The 23,870-nt window shown below is 42.1% G+C and overlaps 1 protein-coding gene across 1 annotated transcript in view; it reads right to left on the bottom strand.

The window, feature by feature from the left end:
- Positions 1 to 23,870, bottom strand: part of Ryr3 (ryanodine receptor 3) — a 622,696-nt gene that overhangs the window by 5,567 nt on the left and 593,259 nt on the right. Inside the window, exons 88-99 of the mRNA XM_023703237.1 lie at positions 22,081 to 23,408; positions 20,214 to 20,272; positions 19,264 to 19,435; positions 16,589 to 16,789; positions 11,748 to 11,878; positions 6,500 to 6,542; positions 5,422 to 5,549; positions 4,670 to 4,730; positions 4,204 to 4,350; positions 2,743 to 2,877; positions 1,019 to 1,175; positions 3 to 67 (exon numbers count right to left, since the gene is read on the bottom strand). Coding sequence (XP_023559005.1) covers positions 3 to 67; positions 1,019 to 1,175; positions 2,743 to 2,877; positions 4,204 to 4,350; positions 4,670 to 4,730; positions 5,422 to 5,549; positions 6,500 to 6,542; positions 11,748 to 11,878; positions 16,589 to 16,789; positions 19,264 to 19,435; positions 20,214 to 20,272; positions 22,081 to 23,408 — 2,627 coding nt within the window. The remainder of the gene's footprint in view (positions 1 to 2; positions 68 to 1,018; positions 1,176 to 2,742; positions 2,878 to 4,203; positions 4,351 to 4,669; positions 4,731 to 5,421; positions 5,550 to 6,499; positions 6,543 to 11,747; positions 11,879 to 16,588; positions 16,790 to 19,263; positions 19,436 to 20,213; positions 20,273 to 22,080; positions 23,409 to 23,870) is intronic.

The raw sequence follows: 23,870 nt of genomic DNA, 5'->3' as shown, positions 1-23,870 counted from the left end.
ACCTCCATGTCTTCTCGCACTTGTTCCTGCTGGTCTCGTAGCTCTCCAAAAGCATCAATAATAAGACCTAGAATTTTAAGTACAGACTGTTTCAACTCTGTGTAGTGGTTGTGGGAATATGGAAGAGGAAGTGGCAGAGGACACTTTGTACAGAATGTGAATTATACGCTAAACCACTTAAAGCTAAATTGGGGGAAACACCTGCTTTTTAGAAGCTGTTTCCTTGCTATATTTCATTACTCCATTTCAGTGCTGATTATCTGCTACTCCTCAAGACTCTTTTCTCCCTACCATTCCCTCATTTTTCTGTCTTGGCAAGGGCTTTTCCTCTTTTCCTGACTTCAGGAGCCTCCTCACATTGCTTTCTAGCTCATGGCCCCTGAGTTACCTTACAGGCTTCTCAGCTTAGCATGATCCAAGCTCAGCTCATCAACTTTTTTTGACCAGTTCCTGAGAAGCTGTTGACTAAGATATCAGTACCCTGTCCTGTCCCCAAAAGATGTTAAATGAAACATGACATTCTCATAGCTCCTCTCCTTGATCCTCTCCTCTTACTGCCTGGGAGGAACAAGACTGGGCATAAGGAGCCACAGAACATCTTTAGGAAGGTGAAGTGATGAGATAATTCACACAAGGATCAAAAGGATGGAGTCCTTGCTGTGCCTTCTCCAGCTTCTAGTGACAGTGCCTTGGCAGATCTTTGGTTTTTGATATGTAGTCAAGACCTCACACAGAGTAGCTACTCAATAAATGTCAAACTAACAAGTGAATGAATTCACAAACTTCTTTATAAGTTAGGTAATAGATGCAAAAAAAAAAACTTGATTGAATCTTATTCATATTTAATCTATGATTTTTTTTGGCTGACTCAGGATGCCTTCAGGGCAGGTCTGGTAAGGCTTGAGGATCTGGGGATCGAACCACAGCATCCTGAACCTGACTGCTTTGTTTTAAGCAGTCACTTAAACAACTGAGGTAATTGAAAGGCCCCCCATACTTAATCTAAAGATAACTGTACCTTGAATGATGGCCAGCAAGATGACAATGACAAAGAAGAAAAATGTGATGTCAAAGACAATGCGGTACATTTCGTAGGGATCACCAGCAGGGTCTTCAATTTCATCACCAATGCCACCTCCTGCTCTCACGCCCACATACATGTGGAAAAGGTAACACTAGAAGCAAAGATAGTGACAATTCAGGTCAAAGACAGAGTTGTTTGTCTCCAGCAAGATGGTCCTATCATCCATAGGATTAGGTCAGACAGTGACAACCCTGAGCTAGCAGCAGGGGACTCTTTAGTGACACTGGTTTTCTTGCTGCTATCACTACACCACTGTTTGGCATTCACAAGGGAAAGATTGTTACACTTTAATATTTTTTGGTCCATTAAAAAAAAACAGTTTTGAACTATTTGATGCAACAGGGTTCATGTAAGATAAAAGACTTTTAAGGGTTGGTGAGTATGCTTTGTGCCAGACACTAGTTTTTATTCATTTAGTTTCAAGGGTGTTGGTGTAGTTTTTAGCTGTGTTTTAAACTCTCAGAAGAGGTTCCTACTGCCTCTGCATTCCCTATAAAACCTAGCAGGGCAGAAATTTCTGCAGCATCTTAAATAGAAATTGAACATCCTTAATCTGAAATTTAAAAATGCTCCAAAATCTAAAACTCGAGGTAGACTCTAACCACAAATATAAAATTCCACAATTGACTTCATGTGATGGGTTGCAGTCATCAAAATACATGTATGAGATTACCTTCAGACTGTGCGCATAGTGTGATGTATGTGAAATGCCATTTTCATGTTTAGATTTGGGTTGTATCCCCAAGACACCTCATTACATATATGTAAATATTGAAAAAAAAAATCCAAGTTGCTTCTGGTCCCAAGCATTTTGGATAAGGGTCCTGTGGTAGCCTTTCTTCTGCATGTTTGGCCCAATGTGGGCACCTGGCACTGGCACACCCCAGGGCGCCCTCACCTCTGCACATGACTGCATAGGTGAGACTCAACAGGTGAAAGGTGGTTGCTTGAAAGGCAAAGCAAGTGTCTGGGGAGCCTGAAGCCAGCTTCAAGTCCTGCCTAATCCTGCCGCCTTGTGGGTGCTTGTCCCAAGGAGGAATATGGAGAGCATAGTTGTACAAAGACATGCTCACATGGAGCTGTTTGCTACCACCTGTGCTAGACACATGCACATCATTTCCTAAAATCCGGTCAAGACAAACTTTCAGTGATGCCACTGCAGCAGTGCTGGGTCACCTCTGAGCTGTTCTGTCTGTCCTGCAGGAGCCTCACCTGCTAGGGCCTCCCCTAACGTAATCCTGTAGTCATGTTCTTCAGCTTTGGTGGTGGTTTGAAAGAATCCCACTGGCTCGCTGAAATGGGATATTTTATCCACAGGCCATGACTGCCAGTTCTCAGGGATAGCAGTAAGTTTGTCTGCAGGAAATTTAGGCGTGGGTCATTAACAAAGGTGTCTCTTCCTTATCCCAGCTCCAGTGAGATGAGTGACGACCCTGCGCAGTGTGCTTCCTTTTTCCTTAGGCTTTGATCTCACAAGTGAAACCTATTTCTATCAGCTCTCTGGCCTGTACCCTTTTCCTCTTGGACAAGCCAGCTTTTGTTGCAGCCTCTTTTTGACTGTAGCTGCCGGCTCTGGCACACAGTTCTCCAGGCCACACCCAGAGCCCATCTCTCCTGGTGAGGCAGAGGGCCGTGGTACCTTCAGCACGGGGACTCACCGTCATCATGTCATCGCACTTCATGTCAGGCTCATCATCACCTTCACTTTTGTTGTAGAACTTACGGAAGAAGTTGAAAGCCACCACCGTATAGAGGTAAACCACCACCGCCAGGAGACCCACGGTCAGAACCAGCTGGGGGAGGAGAGGAAGAACAGAAGGAAGGAGGAGGTTGGACCTCCATATGGAGGTTCCTGATGCCATGTTCTGGGCAGAGAGGGACACACACTGTTTGGACAGATTAATGATGGGGTGCTAGAGACTCAATCATGTTCCCCCAGTGCAGGTGCTGAACCCCAGACTGTCACGCTTTAGGAATGTGACAGTACATGGAGGCACAACCCTCAAAGAGGTGAGGAAGTTAGAAGTAGGCTGGGTCCAAGTCCAACCTCACTAACATTCTTATAAGAGAAGATAAGGACACCAGATGCCAGCACAAAGAGAGAGAACCATGGGGAAAGGCCTCCACCAGAGGGTGGCTGTTCACAAACCAGGGAGAGAAGCCTCAAAGGAAACCGACCCTTCAGCACCTTGGTAGTAGGTGTCCTGCCTGCATGAGAAGAGGATAAAAGCTTCCATCCATTGGTGGCAGCTTGTTATAGCCACCCAGCAGAATAACAGTGTACTGGTTTGGACATCTGTGAACCACTAAGGTCCTGAAGGGTTGAGGCATGAGGGTGTTAGGAGAAGATCACATTGTTTTCATAGAGCTATCAGTTCCCAGGGCTGCACAGCACAGTCCTACTCTAAAGTGTGAGTGTGATCTCTGCCACTTAGTTGTGTGTCCTTAAGTTGCTTAGCTTCTATGAGCCTCATTTCTATTATCTGTCAAGTGAGCATAGCATGGCTGTGAAACTGACACAGTATCTGAGACAAGACACATTTTAATTTCCTCCTTCCTCTTCTGAAAGTAAGTTCACACATAATGAATTGTACTTTGTGAGAAATGAAATGCTAAGCAATTTGAATTTTTAGACAAAAAGAAGCCATTGGTGGATTTTAATATTGCTGTATCCAGTGTTTATATATATTTTATGACGTGAATATATAACTTAGGTATTTTAACTCACTGTTTTTTGATTAAGGACACATGACAAGTATTTGGAGAGTTTGCTAGCTACGCATGTCTACTTGTTAACTACTAGGGAGTGTGTCAGGGCCAGGGAGGAAGGGGGAGATCAGGCAAAGGGCTCCATATTGATTTGGGGATTTCCCTCACCTTGTTCATCATCTCTCTGATCCCCAGGGGTTGATCTAATGTGAAGAGTCTCTAAATCAAGGTCTTATGACTCTCACATGACAACTACAGTTATATTTTTAATTATGTAATGTTTTGCAAAACAAGCACTTCATACAAGTGTCTGGCCAACAGAAGCACACTGAATGCCATCCCTTCTTGTCACATACTTATGCTAGCGCACTGCCTGTTGTTGGATTTCCAAACTGGGAGAAATCCAGTACCTGTTTGCCATTGTGAGTTACAGATGAAAGAATAGTCCTCAGTGTCTTGAAGCCCATTGCAATATCCAATAAGTGAGCAGCAAAGAAGAAGTTGTTGTAGTGGCCCAGGACTGACATGGTCGTATACCAGGCAAGGTAGAGAAAGGACTGGAAATGAAAAAAAATTAAGAACTTCTTGAGTACTTGTGCAACATGATGGGCTTGTTAAGCCATTTTTTCACATTTCTGGGAACAACAAAGGGATGCAGGTGCTGCCCAGGGTGAGCTGGGCCTCAGACTGCCAGATAGGACCCATTTGCATCACACTGCTGCCGAGGAAAAAGTGTGTCCCACACCCTACAGCTCTTGGTCTCTGAGAAGCAGCCCCTGAAGCTTTCCCAGCACCCCCGGCTCATTTCCCTGTGGAATCCAGTTACACCTCTGAATGTAGGGTACAGAATCTTGCTTTTCCAGGTATGACACTTACGTTGTCAGTGAAAACAACCCCCAGCTTCCAGATATGGTATTTCATGTCGATGGAACTCAGCCTAAAGAGGAACAAATAATTTCATAACTTATAGATGTCAAGATTTAGTTAAGTGTTTAATTAGGGGGAAATTAAGTTTTTTTCCCTCTCAGGTTTAATAATTCAAATACAGCTGTGAACTTTATCAAGTAATATAGGCTCCCTAGAGGCAAAAATAAAGAACCACACATCTTGAAATCTTAATTAGTCTTTCTCTTCTAGTTCTGCTGGGCGTGAAAAAAATTCTGATTGGTCTTGAAGGGTTTAAAAGCCATTGTTTCCTATTAGGTTAGAACCTAGATGAAATGCCTGAAGGAGCCGGCCAGATATCTCTTAGCTCAGTGGATTAAAGTGTTTGCTTAGGCAGATGCAGGGACCAGGGTTCAATCCCCGATATGCAGTGCTGGTCCTGCCCCCAGGGTGCACTGAGACAGCAATTGAGAATGGGCATGGTGGTGCATGCCTGTATTCCCAGCACTTGGGAGGCTGAAAACAGGAGGATCACTATGAGTCTGATCTGTGTCTGATCTGTGATCTGTGTAGTGAGACCCTGTACCAAACACATAAAAAAAGAAAGGAAAGATAGAAAAAGAATAAGAAATGCCTGAGGCAGACCAGGGCCTGAGAGAACAAAGGCATGGCAGCAGTCTTCCCCAGTACACTGGGGAAGAACGGGGAAATCAAGGATCTACATTAGCTACTTTGGATTGTACCATGACACCAGAGAAGCTGCCTCTGCTGTGGTCTCTTCCACTGGGCTGAAGTCAAGGGCATTTTTATCCAGACCCAGGAGTTCAGCAATGCGCTCGGCTCCATAGAGATCTCCATATTTGTTGATGACCTAAAGTGGACAGATGACAGGGTGAGCTGAGGTCACTCATCATTATTCACATTTATTTTCTCGCTCTGTGGTCTTCTGAACTTTGCTGCCTTTTAGATTTCTCCAAGGGATTGATGAAGACATGATTCAAAATGCAACAGGAAGAGAGCAATATAACCCCCAGGGAAAACTGAAGTGGGGAAGGCAATGAAATGAGCGCTGCTGCGTAAGCTGGCATCATTTTGGACGGCAGCTCTGCTCACCACTATACCACCAACACAGACGCTGGCTGGCATCATTTTGGAGGGGAGGAAAATCCTAATGTGCAGAAAGCAGTCTTATTCCTTTCAAAAGACCAGCAGAAATTGACAATACAATTATCCAGACTGTTCTACATGTATACCTAAATAAATCTTTTCCCCTTCTTACATTTGTTCTCTTTCTAATCCCAGTTTTTCCTGACTGTTGAACAGTTTCTTGCCTTATCATAGTATCTGTTGTACATTTTTTCAACTCTTGAATTTCTTATAATTCGTTGTAATTATTTTTAAACAAATATTACACATTTATGTTTGGGAATATGAACAACTAATTTGAAGATAGCATCATGTAATACAGCAATCATTGTTGGCTTCCTATTATTTTATTTATTGAAATCTTGTATTGTTTCTAACACTGTTTATTTTTTATATCTCTATCTTTATATCTCTTTAAAAATAAAAAAATTAAAAATTAAATCTCTTGTTCTAGAGTGAAAAAAAGGGTAGTATTCTGTCAAATTGTTGAGAGCAGACTGAGAATGAAGCTAGAAACCTACAGGCTGTCACACACCATCACTTCTGTGCTGAACCTCCTCAGATAATGTTAGAACTAACAGCACAGTTGTGCACATCTGCATGTGGAATACAGACAATAACTGTGTGCTGGGTCCCTTTGTGACCACGGAATTCACCCCCACTGATAAGGCATACCTTTCTCTTGACAAACTTGTCCCAGTAGTTATTAGGAAAGGATCTGAAAATGAAAATGAAAAAAGCAGGTTCTTAACTCTTAAAACATAAAGGCAAGCACTTGAAGCAACTTTCTACTTTAAACGTCTGAACTTGTGATCTTTTTGGTTTCTGTCCTGCTCACTGAAGGCTTCAAGACCTGCTTGAAGTTCAGAGTAATCACAGATTGACTGATGTGTGGTTTTACTATTTCGTCTTGGCTTCTGAAACATTTGGAAACTACTCTTCATTTTTCATCTCAATATTATGATTAAGGAGCAGGAATCCTGAGGACAGACTAGCCCAAAGCAGCTACTGTAGATGCTTCTTTCTTGTTTTTTGAAACTTGCCCACACCACACTGCTACCTGTCGCACAACACGCACAGCTCCCTGGAGCTGGCTGGGTAGACAACCCGTGACCCTCCACCTCCATGCTTGGGCAGGCTTCCAGTGCTACTGCGGCCGCAGCAGTCCAGTTATATGATTCTTGATCCTTTTCCTGATCACAGCATAACCAGCAACTAGGCTAGGTTTATAATTTTATTGTTCAGTGACTAGTGTCCTTAGCAGGTAGATACTGGAGGTGTATGATATGATAAAATGTATATATGGTTACTAATCTTATGGTTTCCAGTCTTGGAATTACCATTTGTTACTTTACATATGGTTTGTCTTAACATGAATGTCTTTTTTTTTCATTCCTACTAAATTCTTTTTTATAGGGGGTAGTGCTGGGAATCAAACTCAGGACTTCACACTTGCCAAGCAGGCACTGTATCACTGAGCTAAGCCCTCAGCCCCTTTCTCACTAAATTCTGTAACATGGGCTTTCTTCAAGGAGGTAGATCCCTGTTCCTTGTTCAATTCCCCTCCTCCATATTGTCCCCAAGAGGTAGTCTTCTGCCTATAGCTTATACCAGCATCATTGCAAATAATTTCTTATCACTAAAATTGAGAAAGATTTGCTACCTTCAGTTATGTTAGCAGAAACTGTTTAAAATATGTTGATCCTATCTAAAATGACTGAATCCCTTTTGGGTGGGTTGTTTATAAGGTTAGATTACAGCAGAACCTCTGACCCATAGTGTGTACACTGGGTCTGGTGTGGCATGTGGTGCCAGGGATCAGACCCCAGTCTGTGTGCTTACCTAAGCAGGTGCTTAGTCCTCTGAGCTATCCTGCGGGCCCTAGTGTATACATTCTTAATTTTTCCTTATCTGAACTATTGTTCAGGATCTGAAACATAACAGTCCCCTGTTCTATAGAGATCAGAAAACTAGAAGACTGCAGCCTTGAGCAAAGGCCACCTCTCCCTGTACAGAGTTTTAGCTTTTTAATATATATATATATATATATGTAATCTTTGGGGCTCATTAAAATGGCTTCTTTGTTTTAATCATCTAACTGCCACTTAAAAATAAAAACAAATGCTGGCCTTATAGAATGAACTGCTAATTAACTTATCTCTGGAGGATGAAAAGAATTGGTTTTTACTTTTTTCTGTGTACATTCTCTGCTGCTTGATTTGCGTTTACATGCATTGCATTTAGAATCTAACATCATACAAACAGAGACCACACCAGCCTTCCCCTGCATGCTTATCTCTTTCTTCTAAAATTAGCTATGGAACGATTTGTAGCATGCTCAGCGTTTGTCCTCAGTGGAAGACTCCACAAGTGATTTTGAGGGCAAGAGTCTTTCAAGGACATGACCTTCCTGTGATCTGAACATTTTCAATTTCTTGTTGTCTGGCTAGGGATTAGGGGTCAGAAGCTCCTTAAAGATACAACATATGGGGGCTGGTGAGATGGCTCAGTGGTCTAAAGCACCTACTTGGAACAAGCTAAGCAAAGCTCAGGGACCGGGGTTCAATCCTCCAGCACCACATGCCAGCCAACCCCGCCCCCTGGTGGGCTGAGCTGGACACACACACACACACACACACACACACACACACACACACACATAAATAAATAAAAAAATTTAAAAAAAAAGATACAACATATGTTTTTACCTGGTAATATTCTTTAAAATATAGCGAAGAGAATAGGTATTCAGAAAGAAAATATATAAAGACTATATTTACATACAAATGGTCAGAAAAAATTATAAGGTGTTCAATCTCTTTAAATTATTTATTTATTTATTTATTTGGTACAAGGTCTCACTATGCAGCTCAGACTTGTGGCAATCCTCCTGTCTCAGCCTCTCTAGTGCTGGAATTATCAGTGTTCACCATCAGGGCTGGTTTTGGTGGCCAGAAGGGCGTGTGGTACTAGGGATCAAACCCAGGTCCTTGTGCTTGCCAGGCAGGCACTTAGACTGCAGAGCTATCTCCCCAGCCCCATTAACCTCTTTAGTAATCAGGGACATGTACAATGGGGTAGTATTACACACCTAGAAGACCAGCAAAAATTTCCGAGAATGACAAGTGCTGACAAGCAAGGAGAGAAGTACTCCCAGCATAGTACTTTTAGAATACATTATGTTGGAAAAATATTTCATATATCTTACTAGTCAGCTAATGCCTCTTCTAGTCTATACTCTAGAAAAACTCTTTGACTTGTATTCCATATACAGTGATGTTCATAGAGGACTTTTTTAAAGCCAATAATTGGAGACCATTGAAATACCCACTTTCAGGACAAAAGGTAAAAATATATGTCAATACACTACCATGCTAAAACATGGTACAGTTCCAGCAATGAACTGTAGGCATCCACATCAGTATAGGTGAGGCCTAAACATAGTGCCTAACGAAAGATTCAAGTGACAGTGTAGCTCACATAACCATATAGTCCCAGTTGAGTATGGCTCAAAATAGTTAAAATGAAGGGATGTATTTAGAGACAAATACCTAAGTGGTAAAATTGTAACTTACAGCAGGAGAATGAATATCACAAATGCTAATAGCTTATTGAGAATTAATATGACCATTAGAAAAGAAGTTGGCTTAGATTAGAAAGACATGATCAAAGAGTGCAACACAGGAGGCTTTCGAGATTTTAGCAGTGTTGTACTTTTTAATCTTTGTGGTTTCTGCTTAAAATGCACACATACATTTTGTATGTTTGTGCGTATGTGTATCTAAGAAAATAAAAATAAAGAATGAGCATAGATTTTAGGTACTAAAATGCAACTCAGGAGGGTTAGTTTTAATGCTATATAGCACAATGGGCCAGTGACAGTCTGTAGCTAATTACACATTTTAAAATAGCTGGAGAAGAGAGTTTGAAAGTTCCTAAAACAAGAAATGGTAGTATTTGAGGAAATGGAAATGTTAACTACCTTGATTTGATCATTATACGCTGCGTACATATATTGAATTATAATAATGTATCCCACAGCTAAGTATAAATATACTGAGGAAGGAAATTATATATATATTTTTTTTTTTTGGCGGAACCAGGGATTGAACTCAGGCCCTTCCACTTGCCAGGGAAGCGCTTATTCCACTGAGCCATCTCCCTGGCCCCTTGCTAAGTATAAATATATACCAATTAAAATTATATTTAATTGAAGAAAGAAAGTAGTTCTCCATAATATAAAAATAATTGAGGAGCCGGGGAGATGGCTCAGTGGAATAAGCACTTCTCCGGCAAGCGCGAGGACCTGAGTTCAATCCCCGGTTCTGAAAAAAAAAAAAAAAGAAAAAGAAAAAAGAAAAAAATATATATATAATTGAACAAAAGCAAGTTAGAAATCACTCCATGTACTATGATGCCATTAGTATAAAAAAATTAAAGACTAGACTATGTAGAAGTTTTAAAGTTGCTATTTATTCTAGGTATGAATTTTCCTATTCACAAAGATTTAAGCCACATGAAATAAAAACTATTAGCAAATATATTTATTGGGAGACTTTAATATATTTGTTTCATTATCTCTTTAGGGTAAAGTTCTGGCAATTGAGCTGCATTTCACTGGGACTTTTAAGCCATGTCCCATCACAGACTCACACATCACTGAGAGCTAAAGAAAGTTTCCCAAAGAATCCAATTATTTAATTGTGTCAGAAACTTCCACGGTGTAATGCCAAAGGAGCCAAACCAAAGCTTAGTTGTTCCCTTGTGTTTCCTGTGTGTAAGTGGCCAGGATTTACACCAGAGGCGGGCCTTAGAGTTCCACTGCTCTCCTTTTTGACGTCCCTAGGAAATGTCTAGTTGTACCTTTGCAGCCTGTCTCTCTTTGTCTGGATAAGAAGCAGTTTTCCTCTCCCTGAGCATAGGTAGTTGTTTCTAAATGTGCACCTCTTACTTGGCACAACTGAGTTTCACTGCATTCAACCTTTGTTCGTATAGTTAATCCTATTTCCTTATTTTTACCACCATGCTTTGTTTTCTGTCACTCATTTTTCTTACTGCGATGCACTGGTGTTAGCGAACACCACTGGCTGGCAGTGATGGCCACTTCATTTGAACAGTTAGGGAAAGAAAATGCATAACTTTAAAAAAATCAGGGAACTATTTTATGGTGCTGGGGATCAAATCCAGGGCTTGCTAGGTAAGTGCCCTATCTCTGAACTCTATTCCTAGCTCATGAATAATGGCTTGATGCCCACCATGTGCCAGTCACTTAACATACATTCGTTGTTCTTCAAGGGACTGTAGGAGTTACATCCTCATCTTCCTATTTGTGAAAGCAAACTGAGATTAGAGGCTGTATCTCCTTGCCCAGGGTGACAGGCCCCTGCATAGCATGGTGACATGGTCCCTCTACTTCAAGGATCAGTGCTGTTTCCCTTACAGTATTACACACACACTATCAAAGGAGGCTCACTCCCCAGGCCGTACCATGCCAAACCCAAGCATCAGTGTTCTCTTGGGAGAAGGTATATTACCAATCTGATTGTTTATTTAAGGAGAAGCCTCTGGTGATGGTCACAGGACAAGAGGGAGAAGCTGATTAGTGGGACCTCTGGGGCAGTTAAGTCCTGGAAATACTATATGATGCAACAAAGAAATCTAGTTTAGGTTGTGTTGTTCAGGACAGTCTGGTATTAATTCAATGTTCTCAGTCCCTCCTGATGATACCCTCTGTCCTCCCCAAGTCCACAGAGATACATACAAGTATTTGAAGGGCAGTAGGTACATTATTGGATGAGAATTCTTTTTTCTTTAAAAATCCTGAAAAGCTAGGGGAAGCTTCTATTAATCAGCTTGCAAGGCTAAGGAAGAGAGATTCTGTTCATAAAAGGAGCTCCTTTGTATTGGGGGCTGGGACACTTACGGTGTGTTGATCACCAAGCGGTCCCACTGCCCCTTGATGTCGTCCTCAGTTGGCTGCTCGGTGATGTACAGGCCATCAAACTCCAGTTTCCTGGCAATTTCTTTCTCCCTTTTGAATACAACCAAAGGGACCTAGGAGTGGGGAGACATAAAATTTTATGATTAAAGCGCCCGCTGCCAGGCACTGCCCCAAGTTAGCATTTTAGCTTCAGAGCAGGAATCTCCTTATACTGAGATTTTAGGGTACCTGACTGTGGAATCAAAGCCAAATAAATCTCTCACCCTTTGGCTGTTATACCTGTTCGCACAAGAGCTGAGCTGATGTGGGCTACCCTTTAAAGATGCAGCTAAATAGGTGATGCTAATATAAGCTGGACATTTGGACCCATCCTTATGAGAAAGCCTTTGCTTAGACATGTGCCAGGTCTGAATGCTTAGGTTTCCTAACACTCCTAGTTTGGAACTGAATGAAGACTTACAGCAATTTTATGGTTTAGGCCTAAAGTGTCCCCCCAAAGTGGGGCTGGCTGGAGGGGGAGGGTCACCATGGGTGTGACCTGGAAGGCATTATTTTTGTCCCTGGCGCCTCCCTTCTTTCTCTGCTTCCTGGTCACTATGTGGGGTTGAACAGTCTTTCTTTGCTGTACCCTTTTGCTATGCTGTTTCTGACTGGTGGCTAGGTTGGACTACATCTTTTGAAAATTTTGAGCCAAAATAAACCTCAAGTTGTGGGTGTTGGGTATTGTGTCCAGCAATAGGAAAGTGCTGGACGGATGCAATATTCTATTCCATTCTTTTCCTATTCCCATTCCTATTCCTAGTGTCCTTTCCTGTCCGTCCTATCTTGTCCTGTCCTGTCCTAGATTAGTCAGCCACATGCATGTGCTGCAATGTTCCAATTCTCTTCCATGACTAGGGTCATATTCAGTACATGTTTTCATGAAACACTACCTGAGAGTTAGAATATGAAGATTCAGAGGACTGCATATATTGCCTTTTGTTTGAAGCTTTTTTTCTGTAAAGAGCATCTGCCAGGTAGTAGCAGACCTGTTTATCACTGCTTTAACTCCCCATTCTCGTATGCAGTAGAGCTACCCTATCTGTGGGGGAGACATTTCAAGACCCTTGGGTATAGGACAAAACATTATGTATACTGTCTTTTCCTGTATGAGCAAACCCGAACTGGATATCTTTGTCATCTTGACAAAGAATCTAGTATGCAGCGTTATGGTTGCTTTTGCAGTTTGAAGTGTGACAAAAAGCTAAGCCACATTTCTTTACACTTCCTCACAATTTTACAGACAGAAGTTTACTCTATAGATCTTAGCAACCTCAGAATAGGGCCTTTTTTTTCTTTGTAAGAACTGCTACCTTTTTACTTAAAGGAAGACCGCTATGGCATCATTTTGGCATCACTACTCTTGCTCTTTGAGGCCATCATTAAGGAAAATAAGGGTTACTTGTATCACTCTGTGATACCTTGACATCTAAGGGCTTGTAAGTGACCAACAGGGAAGTACGGTGTGAATATGGACAAAGGTATGACTTGTGTTTCACATGGTACAGATACAATGATATAATTCTATGCATGTCCTAGATGGGACACATAGAATGATATAATTCACTATGCTATGTAGAGTGGTGTGCAATTTAAAACTTACATTGTTTCATTTATCTGATTTTCAATTTAATGTTTTGGGACTGCAATTGACTGTAGGTAACTGAAACTGTGGGGAAGGAAGCCATAGAAACAGGAAGCATTGTCAGAATAAACTGTAACTATAATTTTAAACTATATACAGTAACATGGTTCTAAAAACCCACCACCAAAGGGGAACCCAGAAGTGGATAGGAGAGCAATTCACTCAGTAAGCATACTTTAATGTGAGGCAAATGAGGTAATAGAATATTGCACAAATTCCAGGAAAGAAGTCAGGATGGCCAGGGCTGCGTTAGCCAGAAGACCTTAATTCGGGCAGAGCCTGGGCTTCTCATTCATTTGGAATACCTCTGTTTACTTACATCCCTAAGAACTTAGTTGGAAAACTTTGTTTTAGTAATTTCTCAGAACTCACTATATGGGGCCGGGGATATAGCTCAGCAGCACAGTGTCTGCCTGGTAGGTGCAAGGTTTTGAGTTTGATTCCCAGTAAAACAAACCAAAATGCTCATGATATCATCTATCCCACACAGATTCTTATTTTCAAAACAGATTTGTGAAGAGTTATTTCTTGCCCTTATTTTCTTTAGGGTAGCAAGTGACACTGGAGACTTATGCCCAAACTTATGTCTTCAGGACTAATGGGAGTGAAAAGGGCTGATACTGGGCATTGAACACTGTGAGGAATCGTGATTGCTATAAGTCAGTGGAGGATGTGGAAAAGAAAACAAAGCCAAAGCTTTGCTGGCCAATGCATGCTTTTTTTTTTTTTTTAATGAATTTAGGACAGGGTCTGCAGGGTGTATAGTGTCTCACTACATAGATGAGACTCATAGTGATTTTCCTGTTTTCAGTCTCTCAAGCGCTGGGATTACAGGTGCAGGCCACCATGCCCAGTCTCAGTCACCATCTCAGTGTACTTCATGGGTGGGGCTGGCATAGCAGGCTAGGGATTGAACCCTGGCCGCTGTGCTCTGCTGCAGCAGGCATGTTAGTTTGCTGAGCTATGTGGCTGGCCCTGTGTACTCTTTTTATTTTTATTATTTATTTATTTATTTATGTATTTGGTACAGGGTCTCACTACAAAGCTCAGATTCAGTGATCCTCTTGTCTCAGCCTCCACAGTGCTGGCATTACAGGTATGCTCTATCATGCCCGGTTTTGGTGTCCAGCACGGCATGCCCAGGGTTCCGGGGCTAGCACGGCATGTGGTACTGGGGATCGAACTTGGGTCCTTGCACTTGCCAGGCAGCTGCTTAGGCCACTGAGCTGAGTGACATGTCTACAATAGGTGTTTAAAGGTGTCCCTGGTGCTCAGTGCTCTTGTGTAGCCACCCCATGCAACAATGACTCTAAACTGGCCATGTAACTTGCTTTTAGCAACAGAATGAGGTGGGAACCACATTAGTACTGTACTAATTCTGGGCTCAGAAGGGATACAGCTTCTCTTCTGCTCCTTCTGGAACCCTAAGCAATCCATGCAAGACATTCAGCTACTCCACAGGAAAGCACACAGGAAGAGGCCTTGCAAAGAGTGAGATATCCTGAGTCTACATGGAGAGGACACAGATGCTCCAGCTATGCCAAGGGAACCCCTGTTCCCTGGTGGAGATTATTGGGCACAGGAAGGGGCCATCGATGCCATTCTCACCCAGATGAGCTCTCTGAGGGCTGCAGAAGGTGCTTTCCCTTGGAGCAGAGGAACTGCCCAAATGTTCCCAGTCGGTGAGATTCCTCAAGATAAGACGGTTGCTCTTTAAGAAACCACTAGGTATGGGGCAATTTATTATGCATCAGTAGGACACTGAAACTACTGTTTTATACAAGTGAAGTTTTTCTCCTATCCTGAATGGCTACAGTCTAATAAAATGTCATACTCATAAAAATTCCAGCATTAGGAGAACCTATTGTTGTAGGTAACTCAATTAGATAAAAATATTATAGACAGTCAGACAGGGCTAGGCCCTCAAAGAGACAATATGAAAGACAAGGTGACTTCCCAACTTTGGAAGAGACAGACACTCCCTGCTGTGGGCCAGACCTCAAGACAAAAGAGTAAACAAATGTAGCCACATGCTTCCCTAGGAATGGGAATCAGTGATTGATATTCTAAATAAGTATCAGTCACCTTGAAAGAGTCCAAATGAGTCACTAACCCAACCCCCAACAGGAGGAGACCTTGTTCCATATTTGTGCCTGCTTGCTACATGACTTGCTTTTTCATTTGGTTCCAATTTAATCAATTTTACCTGAGCAATAGTACTTGTAATCTCATTGGTTGACCATAGTTTTGTCCCACCTCATGCCCACCTAAGTGAGTTTCCGTGTTCTTTACCTCCTTAGACCCACCTCACCTCATGGTTTTCCTCTATAAGTGGGCTAGACAAATAGTTCAGCTCATTAAATCACCTGCAAAAAGGTGCAGGGGTCCAGAGTTTGATCCCAGGCCTGCCCTTGCCATCCTGGCCTCCGGGGTATGCTGAGAGGGCAATTGAGACTGGGCTTGATAGTGCAGGCCTGTAATCCCAGCTCTTGAGAGGCTGTAAACAGGTGGATCACTACAAGTCTGATCTAGTAGTGAGACCCTGAACACCCTGTAGACCCTTCCCTAAAAATTAAAAAAAAAATAAAAAAGTCCCTGGAAGAGACAGCTTCCCAGGGACCACTCACTCAGGGCCCCCCTTCTGTCCCTCTCTCAAATTCTTTGCCCCAATAAATATATTCTGTTCATAACCTCCATTTGTTCCTAAAATTCATTCTTTGGTTTTAGAGAACATGAACTCATCCCAGGTACCTTTCAGGTTGGGAGTTTCATTTTTTCCCTTATATCATTTAGAGGTCCCTATATCACTATCATGACTAGTTCTGTCTGTGACTCAGACCAATGATTCAAATGCTATGATTCTCAAAAAGAAGCATTCTGAAATGGGACTTCTCCAACAAGATTTCTCAAACTTGGATGTGCAAAAGCTCAATAAATTCTGATTGGTTTTGATTTATAACCCCATGGTGGGGCTAGAGGGTATCCAGTTATAAACAGTGACTGTAATGCATGTGACTGTAATGTTAAAGCTTCACAAAATGTGCTGCACCAGCCAAGTCTGCAGAACAAAGGTCTAGCTGGGCTAAAACATGACCTTTCCTCCTCTAGGAGACATAAACTCAGCATGCCTGGAGCTCACCTTCAGGCAGTAGTAGCCGACAACACAGACGAGTGAAACGATGGTGTGGACAACAGCCAGGGCACGCAGTGTAGGCGCCATGTACCCAGTGCTCTCCTGAAGGACGAAGAACACCATCGCTTCTTCCTCTTCCTCGTCATTAAAGGAATTCCACAAGTTTGCAATATCCTCAGTCTCTTCCTCTAGAGGTTCTTCAGTGACCTGGCCCGAGACACATGCTCACTCAGCAACAGCAGAAGCAACCTCTGCCATCAGGCTCTCCCCATCTATTTTATTTTGTACAAGAAGTACTGGTTCAGCATTATTTGCTGAATATATGAGACTTTCAAGTAACGTATGAATAAGAATTTCCTAGTATCTGTACTAATTGTAAGTAAAAAGTCAATTAACTTTGCTTTCTTTTCTTAAGTCTTAGAAAGAAAAAAAATTATCAAAATGAGGGGCCTGTTCCTATGCTTGCTATAATCTCTGGGCCCTAAGAGATGATTTCTTGTGGCCTATAGAAATTTTGTGGCCTGAGAAGAGCCTGAGACCTAACACAAACATGCACAGGCACACACAGGCACACACATGGACACACAGTTTCCATTCTTTCAGAGATTCCATTTCCATTCGTGGCTCCCCTGGCTATTCTTACACATGTAACTGCCCCAATCTGCCCACAGGAGGCTTATGTCCTGTAGTTTTCACCTGCCCACTGGCTCTCTCCACCAGGAGGGCTGTCTGGAGCCACCTCAACCTCAGTATTGTTGAAAGGGAGCTATTCACCTTGCTACAGACTTCCATTTTTCTTTTATGGGTAATAGAAAGCCTTTTTTTTTGTCAAGTGGGTAGTTGATGTGGATAAGTGTTTCATAAAAATCATGTTGGTGCTTTTAAATAAGAAAGAGAGGGGAAAGAGACAGAAGAGCCAGTTATAGACTATGTCAAGAATCTGAGGAAGAAGAAAACTGTGTGGGAGACATGAAAGATTAAGATGCAATATATATCTGTAACCATTCCCCAAAATGAATATAATTATTTTACAGCACAAACATATGCTGTAAACTCATAAAATGAAATTAAAAAAGAACTAGGGTCATTCTTTAATAAACAGTTATTACATGCTACAACGTGCAAGTCCTACTCACCAATGTTCAGTTTTCAATTATCTTGACTATCACCTCTCTTCCCAACTCCTGTTAATTCTTCCTTCATGATGGTTCTAACATATGATCTAACTCTAATGATTCTCAGTTATCTTATTCCCCAAGGAAATAACTGTTTATTATTTTGAAATACCCCACTGTTACTGACATAAGTACTACAGAGTGGATCTTCAGTCCATATTTGAAGACTAAATTAAGTAATAAGATGAACTTCAACTCCTAGGTAGTGACTCAACCTGCTTCCTTTGTCAGCAGTCTTTCCAGTTTTCTCACTGCTAAAGATTATACACTTTCTAGAAGCCAATGTCTTAAACATTTCTTTAGATAATACAATGTTTGCTATGATTAAAATTCTCTTATGTTTTTTCTGTTATGTATTTAGCAAGCAAACCCAAAGAAGTATCACCTTATAAAAAAGCAGGATGAAGTTGATAGCGAAGGCTACAAACAGAGCAAGGAACCTCAGGTTGTAGAAATTTCTGGCCAGGTAATGCTGAAAAGAAAGGGCAGGCAGAAGTAGAAGAGCTTTGGAAGGCGAAGAACTTCCCTGTCTCACCAGGCAAGCTGCTCTAGTTAGACGTTTACATGGACAATTACTTTTTGTTTACCACTTTTTTAGTGAAATCTTACACTTCTTCACAGAGGCATGAATTATTTGGGGCACACATATATTTTGATTCTCAGGGGACCAGATGCCTAAATGTTCTACCAGCAGAAGACCACTTGTTATGTGTATGCGTATTCATGATCATTTCATAGAGGAAGTTCTCTGCTTGGAAATGATAAGTGACACAGGCTCATGGAATGTCCTTCAATATCTGCTTGCCACCCACTTCTGGCACAGCCAAACTGTGGCTAGAGTTCTTGTCCTTTGTAAGTTATGGCCCAAGGAACCTCTTTTATTCCTTTCTCAGGGACATAGTATCCATTTTCATTGCCATCTTCCTGGGAAAAATCAGGATCCACAGCCTGGAATGGCCACAGCTGGGAAAAGTTCCAGTCTTTCTGGGGTGGGGGACCTTGCTAACAGGGTCAAGATAGGTGGAGTCCTGGCCATTGGTGACTGTAACCCAGTGGTCACTCTATCTATCAGAGAAAAGATATCACAGGCTTGGCTGAGGTTGAGAACTAGGTGGGAAGTTAACCTAACATAGGAAATTTCTCTTTGTATCTCAGAGGATTAAATTAGTTTTGAACTTTCATGCTAGATTCAGCCAAGCACCCACATAGTAGATGTGAAGAGCCAATTAGAAAAAGATTTGGGCTGCACTGCTGGGAGAAAGGACACAGGACACCTGGCTTCTGCCTTGGGGGAGCGGCCTGGAGGGCTGTGGCTTTTCCCAAGCAATCCTCCTTTTCTTCTCCTCCAACATGAAATGAATACACAGAGAAGGGAGAAGATGGAAAGAGTAGGAGTGAGAAGGGGGGAGGAAGCACAGCTAATGGAGGGGTAAAACATCAGTGGCTGCCTTCTGAGGTCAGCTGCTAACATCTGCACCAGGAAGGGGCTAAGGCTGGAACACTTACCAGTAACTTGGTCTGATAGATGTCTAGTCCTTTAAAGAAATTGGCCATGAAGGCCTCAGGTTTCTCAACCTTCTGACCATGCCGTCGCTTCTTTTTCTTTGTCACTTCTGTCCACAGGTATTCTTCTTGCTCTTCCTCTTTGGCTTTGTCTTCCTTTTCTCTGTCTTCCATGCTGCAGGGATGAGAAACCCACTCAGCAGAGGTGGAGAGAGGTAGGTTTGGTCCAGAAAGACAGGCTAAAAGTTAGAGAGAAATCTGGACTTATGGGGGTGGCAGGTGGACTTCTTTCTAAAAAGCGGACTCCTCAGGTCTTTACAAACCCACAGTGCACATCAAATTTATATTCAATGGAAAGTGAGCATTCTCCTCTTCTCAAATTAGGTTTCATAATATCTTTTCAGAAAAGTTATTCTTTCTTTTCCAAATGTTCTTGAAAGTTAGCTCTAGTCCTCACTCTTCTAAGCTTATGGCAGGAGTTAAATGAGATAGTTACAAAAGAACCTAGTGTAGGCCTGAAAGACAGTAGGTATGTAATAAATATTAGCTATTATGAAGTTTCTAAGTATAAGTATTTTTGATAATTTGGCCAAGCAGTGAGACTCTCAATCCACCATTGGGATTATAAAGTTATAAATAGAATATATATATATATATATATATATATATATATATATAATAGATCTGAGGTTAAAAGAAATATGCTTGGTGGGAGATTAGCTCAGTGGCATAAGTGCCTGCCTGCCTGGAAGGTGCGAGGTCCTGAGTTCGATCCCTGATACAAAAAAAGATAAAAAAAAAAAAAAAAAAGAAATATGCCTAGGTTTTTACAGTGTCTATTGCTTGTAATAATAGAAACCAGGTTTTGTATTTACCACAGCAATAGACTAGTACATGCTATTGAGAACTGTCGGCCTCAGCAATTAGCATAGTCCATGCTACCAAGAACTTACTCTGCCTTCTCAGATTCTACTTTTCCTTCGACTTCATGTGCTGCCTTCATCTCTGCTGCCTAGACAAAAATGACAGTTAGTTAAGGTTTCCCCCAGGAGTAAGCTCAGTGTGAGCCATGTTTTTGCCAGATTCTTCATGGTTTCAAGTCTTAGATCTTTTTCCTCTTCATGTTTCAGCTTCTCTCCGAATCACAGAACATACGCTTCCTGCCATAGCTTAAGCTTCTCTGGAAAGATGCCAAGACAGAGATTTCAGACTTTCAGAGATTTCAATTGTTCCTCTATTACTCAGCTGGTAAACCTGAGCTTGAACCTTGTGAGATCCCTGTGGCAGCAGTCCTACTGCCTCAAGGGATAAGAGAGATGTGACCCAGATTACACCAAGTCTTGACCAGAGCCCACATCCCACCCATGTGCTTTCTTTTTTCTCAGTCTCCTTGCCGCCAGCCTGATCCCCCTAGATGGTGATGATCACCATACTTGGAAAAAAGCCAAGGTCCTCACCAAAGCCTCCACACCCTACACAATCCTAGCCTTTTCCTCCTCATCTTGTACCCCCCATTTGTTGTTTTCTATATCCAGATTCTCAGCCTTTTCCATTCCTGAACATTCCAGATCCTTTTGCCTATCAGCATCTTGGCATAAGCCATCAGCTCTGCGTAGAGCACAACTGCCCTGACTGTCCATGTGCTTGTCATCCTTTAGCACTTGGCTAAGATGACATGTTTTCAGAAGCCTCTCCTCCCTGTTTATAGTAGAGCTATGTCTACCCTGGTAGCTTGTTCATTTATCTTACCATGCATGGTAAATGGTAATTATTTATTTGTTGCCTTCTCCACTAGAGTTTCAGTTTCACAAGAGCAAAAGTGTTGTTTCTTCTGTTAACCAATGTATTCTTATATTGTAGAACACAGCTGGACACATAAAATCCCAGAATGCATCTCTGTTATGTATCAAGCTCTTCTGAGTTGTAGGTTTTATCAGGAAGCAAAACAGAATGAATGAAGGAGGTAGTAAGAATGCCTGTGGTCTGCTGCTTTCTACCCTGACTCTCTATGCTGGGTAAGAGTTCTCACCTATGCATCTCCTCCTGACATTTCTCCTTCTGAGCAGACTTTGTGCTTATATTGACTGGTCTATGTCTATCTTCTTCACTATAAGGACAAACACTTCTCACTGTACTCTCAGAATCTAAAACATCCCATAAATAATCATGGAAAGAGTAAATGCAAGTAAGTTTTGGCTTCTCATCGCTCCACTCTTCTCTGCTCTCTTTGTTACAAGAATGTTACTCCTGATTAGATGTTTCAATAGTAGGAACAGCCAGGGCCTCCCAGGGCCCACTGGAATCTCTTTCATTTCATCGAGTTGATAGATCTCAAGTCCTGCATGAATAGTGGGAGCATCACAAGGATAAAAATATTTCAGGCATGATTAATCTCACTGGGAAGCTGCCCCAAAGTAGATGACATCATGTGGACCTTTGAGTGTACTCGTAGAAGTGCTGTCTCACAAGATAACTCTCCTTTTACATTAAACCTTGTTTTCTATGCTCTTGGTTCACTGTATAAACCTGTGGACTGTGAAAACTAATAGGATAAAATCTTGAAGCAAGGTGAAGGTTTAAAATCTCCTACTTAAATTCTATAATGAAAACTGCAAGACCACTAATCAACTAAACCTTGAATGACCAGATAGGTCTCAATTCCCTCAGACACTGCAGAGTTATAAGACTGGAGGGATTCATAGCAGAACCAACATCTAGTACAGTGTTAGCTCTTAGGCAAATGGTGTCAGTACTAATTTCAGGATACAGTAGCACATCTTTTTCTGAGGTTAAAGAAAGACAGAAACAAGTCGTGCTTACCTGTGCTTTCCTTTTCTTCTGCACAGTACTCTCTAATGTAGGGGGCTCGTCCTTGCCAATAATTTCAGAGAGGTCACCCAAACCCACCTCAGGTCCATGCTTTAAGCCACCTTCTTTCTTTGAGTGGAGTCCAAAGAGGTCTGACATGATGTCTGCGTCTCCCTTCTCCCCCTTCACACAGTGCACTAGCTCAGCTGTGAGACCTGGCTCAACCGCATCTGCCCTTTCAGCCTCCATGGCATCATCGTGGATCCCAAACTGCGTTGGATCTGGCATGTCACCCAGAATCTTGGTCACTCTGATGTTTTTTGCCCCTTCTACAAGTCCCCCTCCAAATACAGTATTCCAGAGGACCTGAAATATTCCTCCTAATATGGTGAAGAACATCTGGAATAGCCCCACGAAAAACACCCAGTAAAAAGAGAAGAACACCTTCACCAGCTCTTTTGCACTCATCTTCTTCACATTCCGGTACTGCTTCCTGAGGTTTTTCAGGGTTGCCCTCTTTAGAAGGTTGGAAACATTTCTCTTTGCCGAGGCACAGGCCATGGCAAATGCAGAGGCAGGCTCGAAGGACTTGTCTTCCTGCTCCTCCCCCTCCATTTCTAACACATAGGAAGCATCATTTTCTTCTTCCTCCTCCTCTGGCCGGTCAGCTGAATCAGACTCAGAGATCTGTGATGCCAACTGCATCTCAAAGATTGTGTCCTCACAGAAGCTCACAAACAGCTCCATCTTCTCTTGCTCCCCACCTTCATTGACCACATCAAAAATGAACTGCCGCTTAGACTCCTTCACTTGAGGCTTCTCCCACTGAGTCCGACTGGATTCACTGATCTCAAAATAAACACGCTCGATTTTCTTGGCACCACCCATGATCTCAATCCGTCCCAGGTATGGTTCAAAGTAATTCAGCACACTCTCTGCGGGGTCCAAGAGACACTTTAGGCGAGAGTCATTAGGCATGTGTTCAGAAAGATTTGTCAGTAACACTGCCACATTAAACCCTATGTCTTTGGCAGGCTCGTGGAACCGGTCCACAAAGTCAATGTAATTAAAAATTTCATTTTCATCTGCCTCTGCACATGATAGGAGAAAGTCAATCTCTGACTGTATGTACTGCTTTTGCCCCTCCATGGCCTTCTGAAATTCTTTCTTGGAGATGATCCCTTTACCATCTGGGTCATATTCTTTGAAGGTGTCTGAGCTGGTTAAGTCTTTAAGTTTCAAGAACATGTCAAAGAATTTCAAGATCATTTCTACATTGGTAGATGATTCTACCAGTGTGTCAACCATCTGCTTGCCAATAGTTCCATTTACCACATTCCCTGTGAGGCAGGTTCAAAAAGACATACAAATATATAAATAAATCCAAGCCAATAGGTAACTGGGCAAGTAGCTACTTTTAGAAGATTTCTGTGCCAAATTAGTCAGTTCTTTTCTGACCATGATGATTTGAAAATGGGCAGGAGGGAGCAGCAAGCCTTAAAGACTACACCCAAGGGAGAAGAAACAAAGGGAAGATAGAGATGGCTGCACTGTGGCCTTTTGTTCTGGCCTGGAGCCTGGAAAGTGGTTTCATTATTAGATTGTTGGGGACACATTGGGATATGTGGTGTCCCTCTTATCCCCTTAGACTTAGGAAGGTGCCAAGTAGATGGCTGGCATACACACTGGCAGCCAGATGTATTGAAAAGCAATGGGGAGAGGGAGAGGATAGGGAAGAGCAAAGCTTGGAGGATTTCCCCAGTTCATTCTGGCTTTCCTATTGATAGAAAATGAGTTGGTTT

This window comes from Octodon degus, unplaced genomic scaffold (genome assembly GCF_000260255.1).
Source record: "Octodon degus isolate 3935 unplaced genomic scaffold, OctDeg1.0 scaffold00166, whole genome shotgun sequence".
NCBI lineage: Eukaryota > Metazoa > Chordata > Mammalia > Rodentia > Octodontidae > Octodon > Octodon degus.
This window is presented reverse-complemented; position numbering and strand designations above follow the sequence as displayed.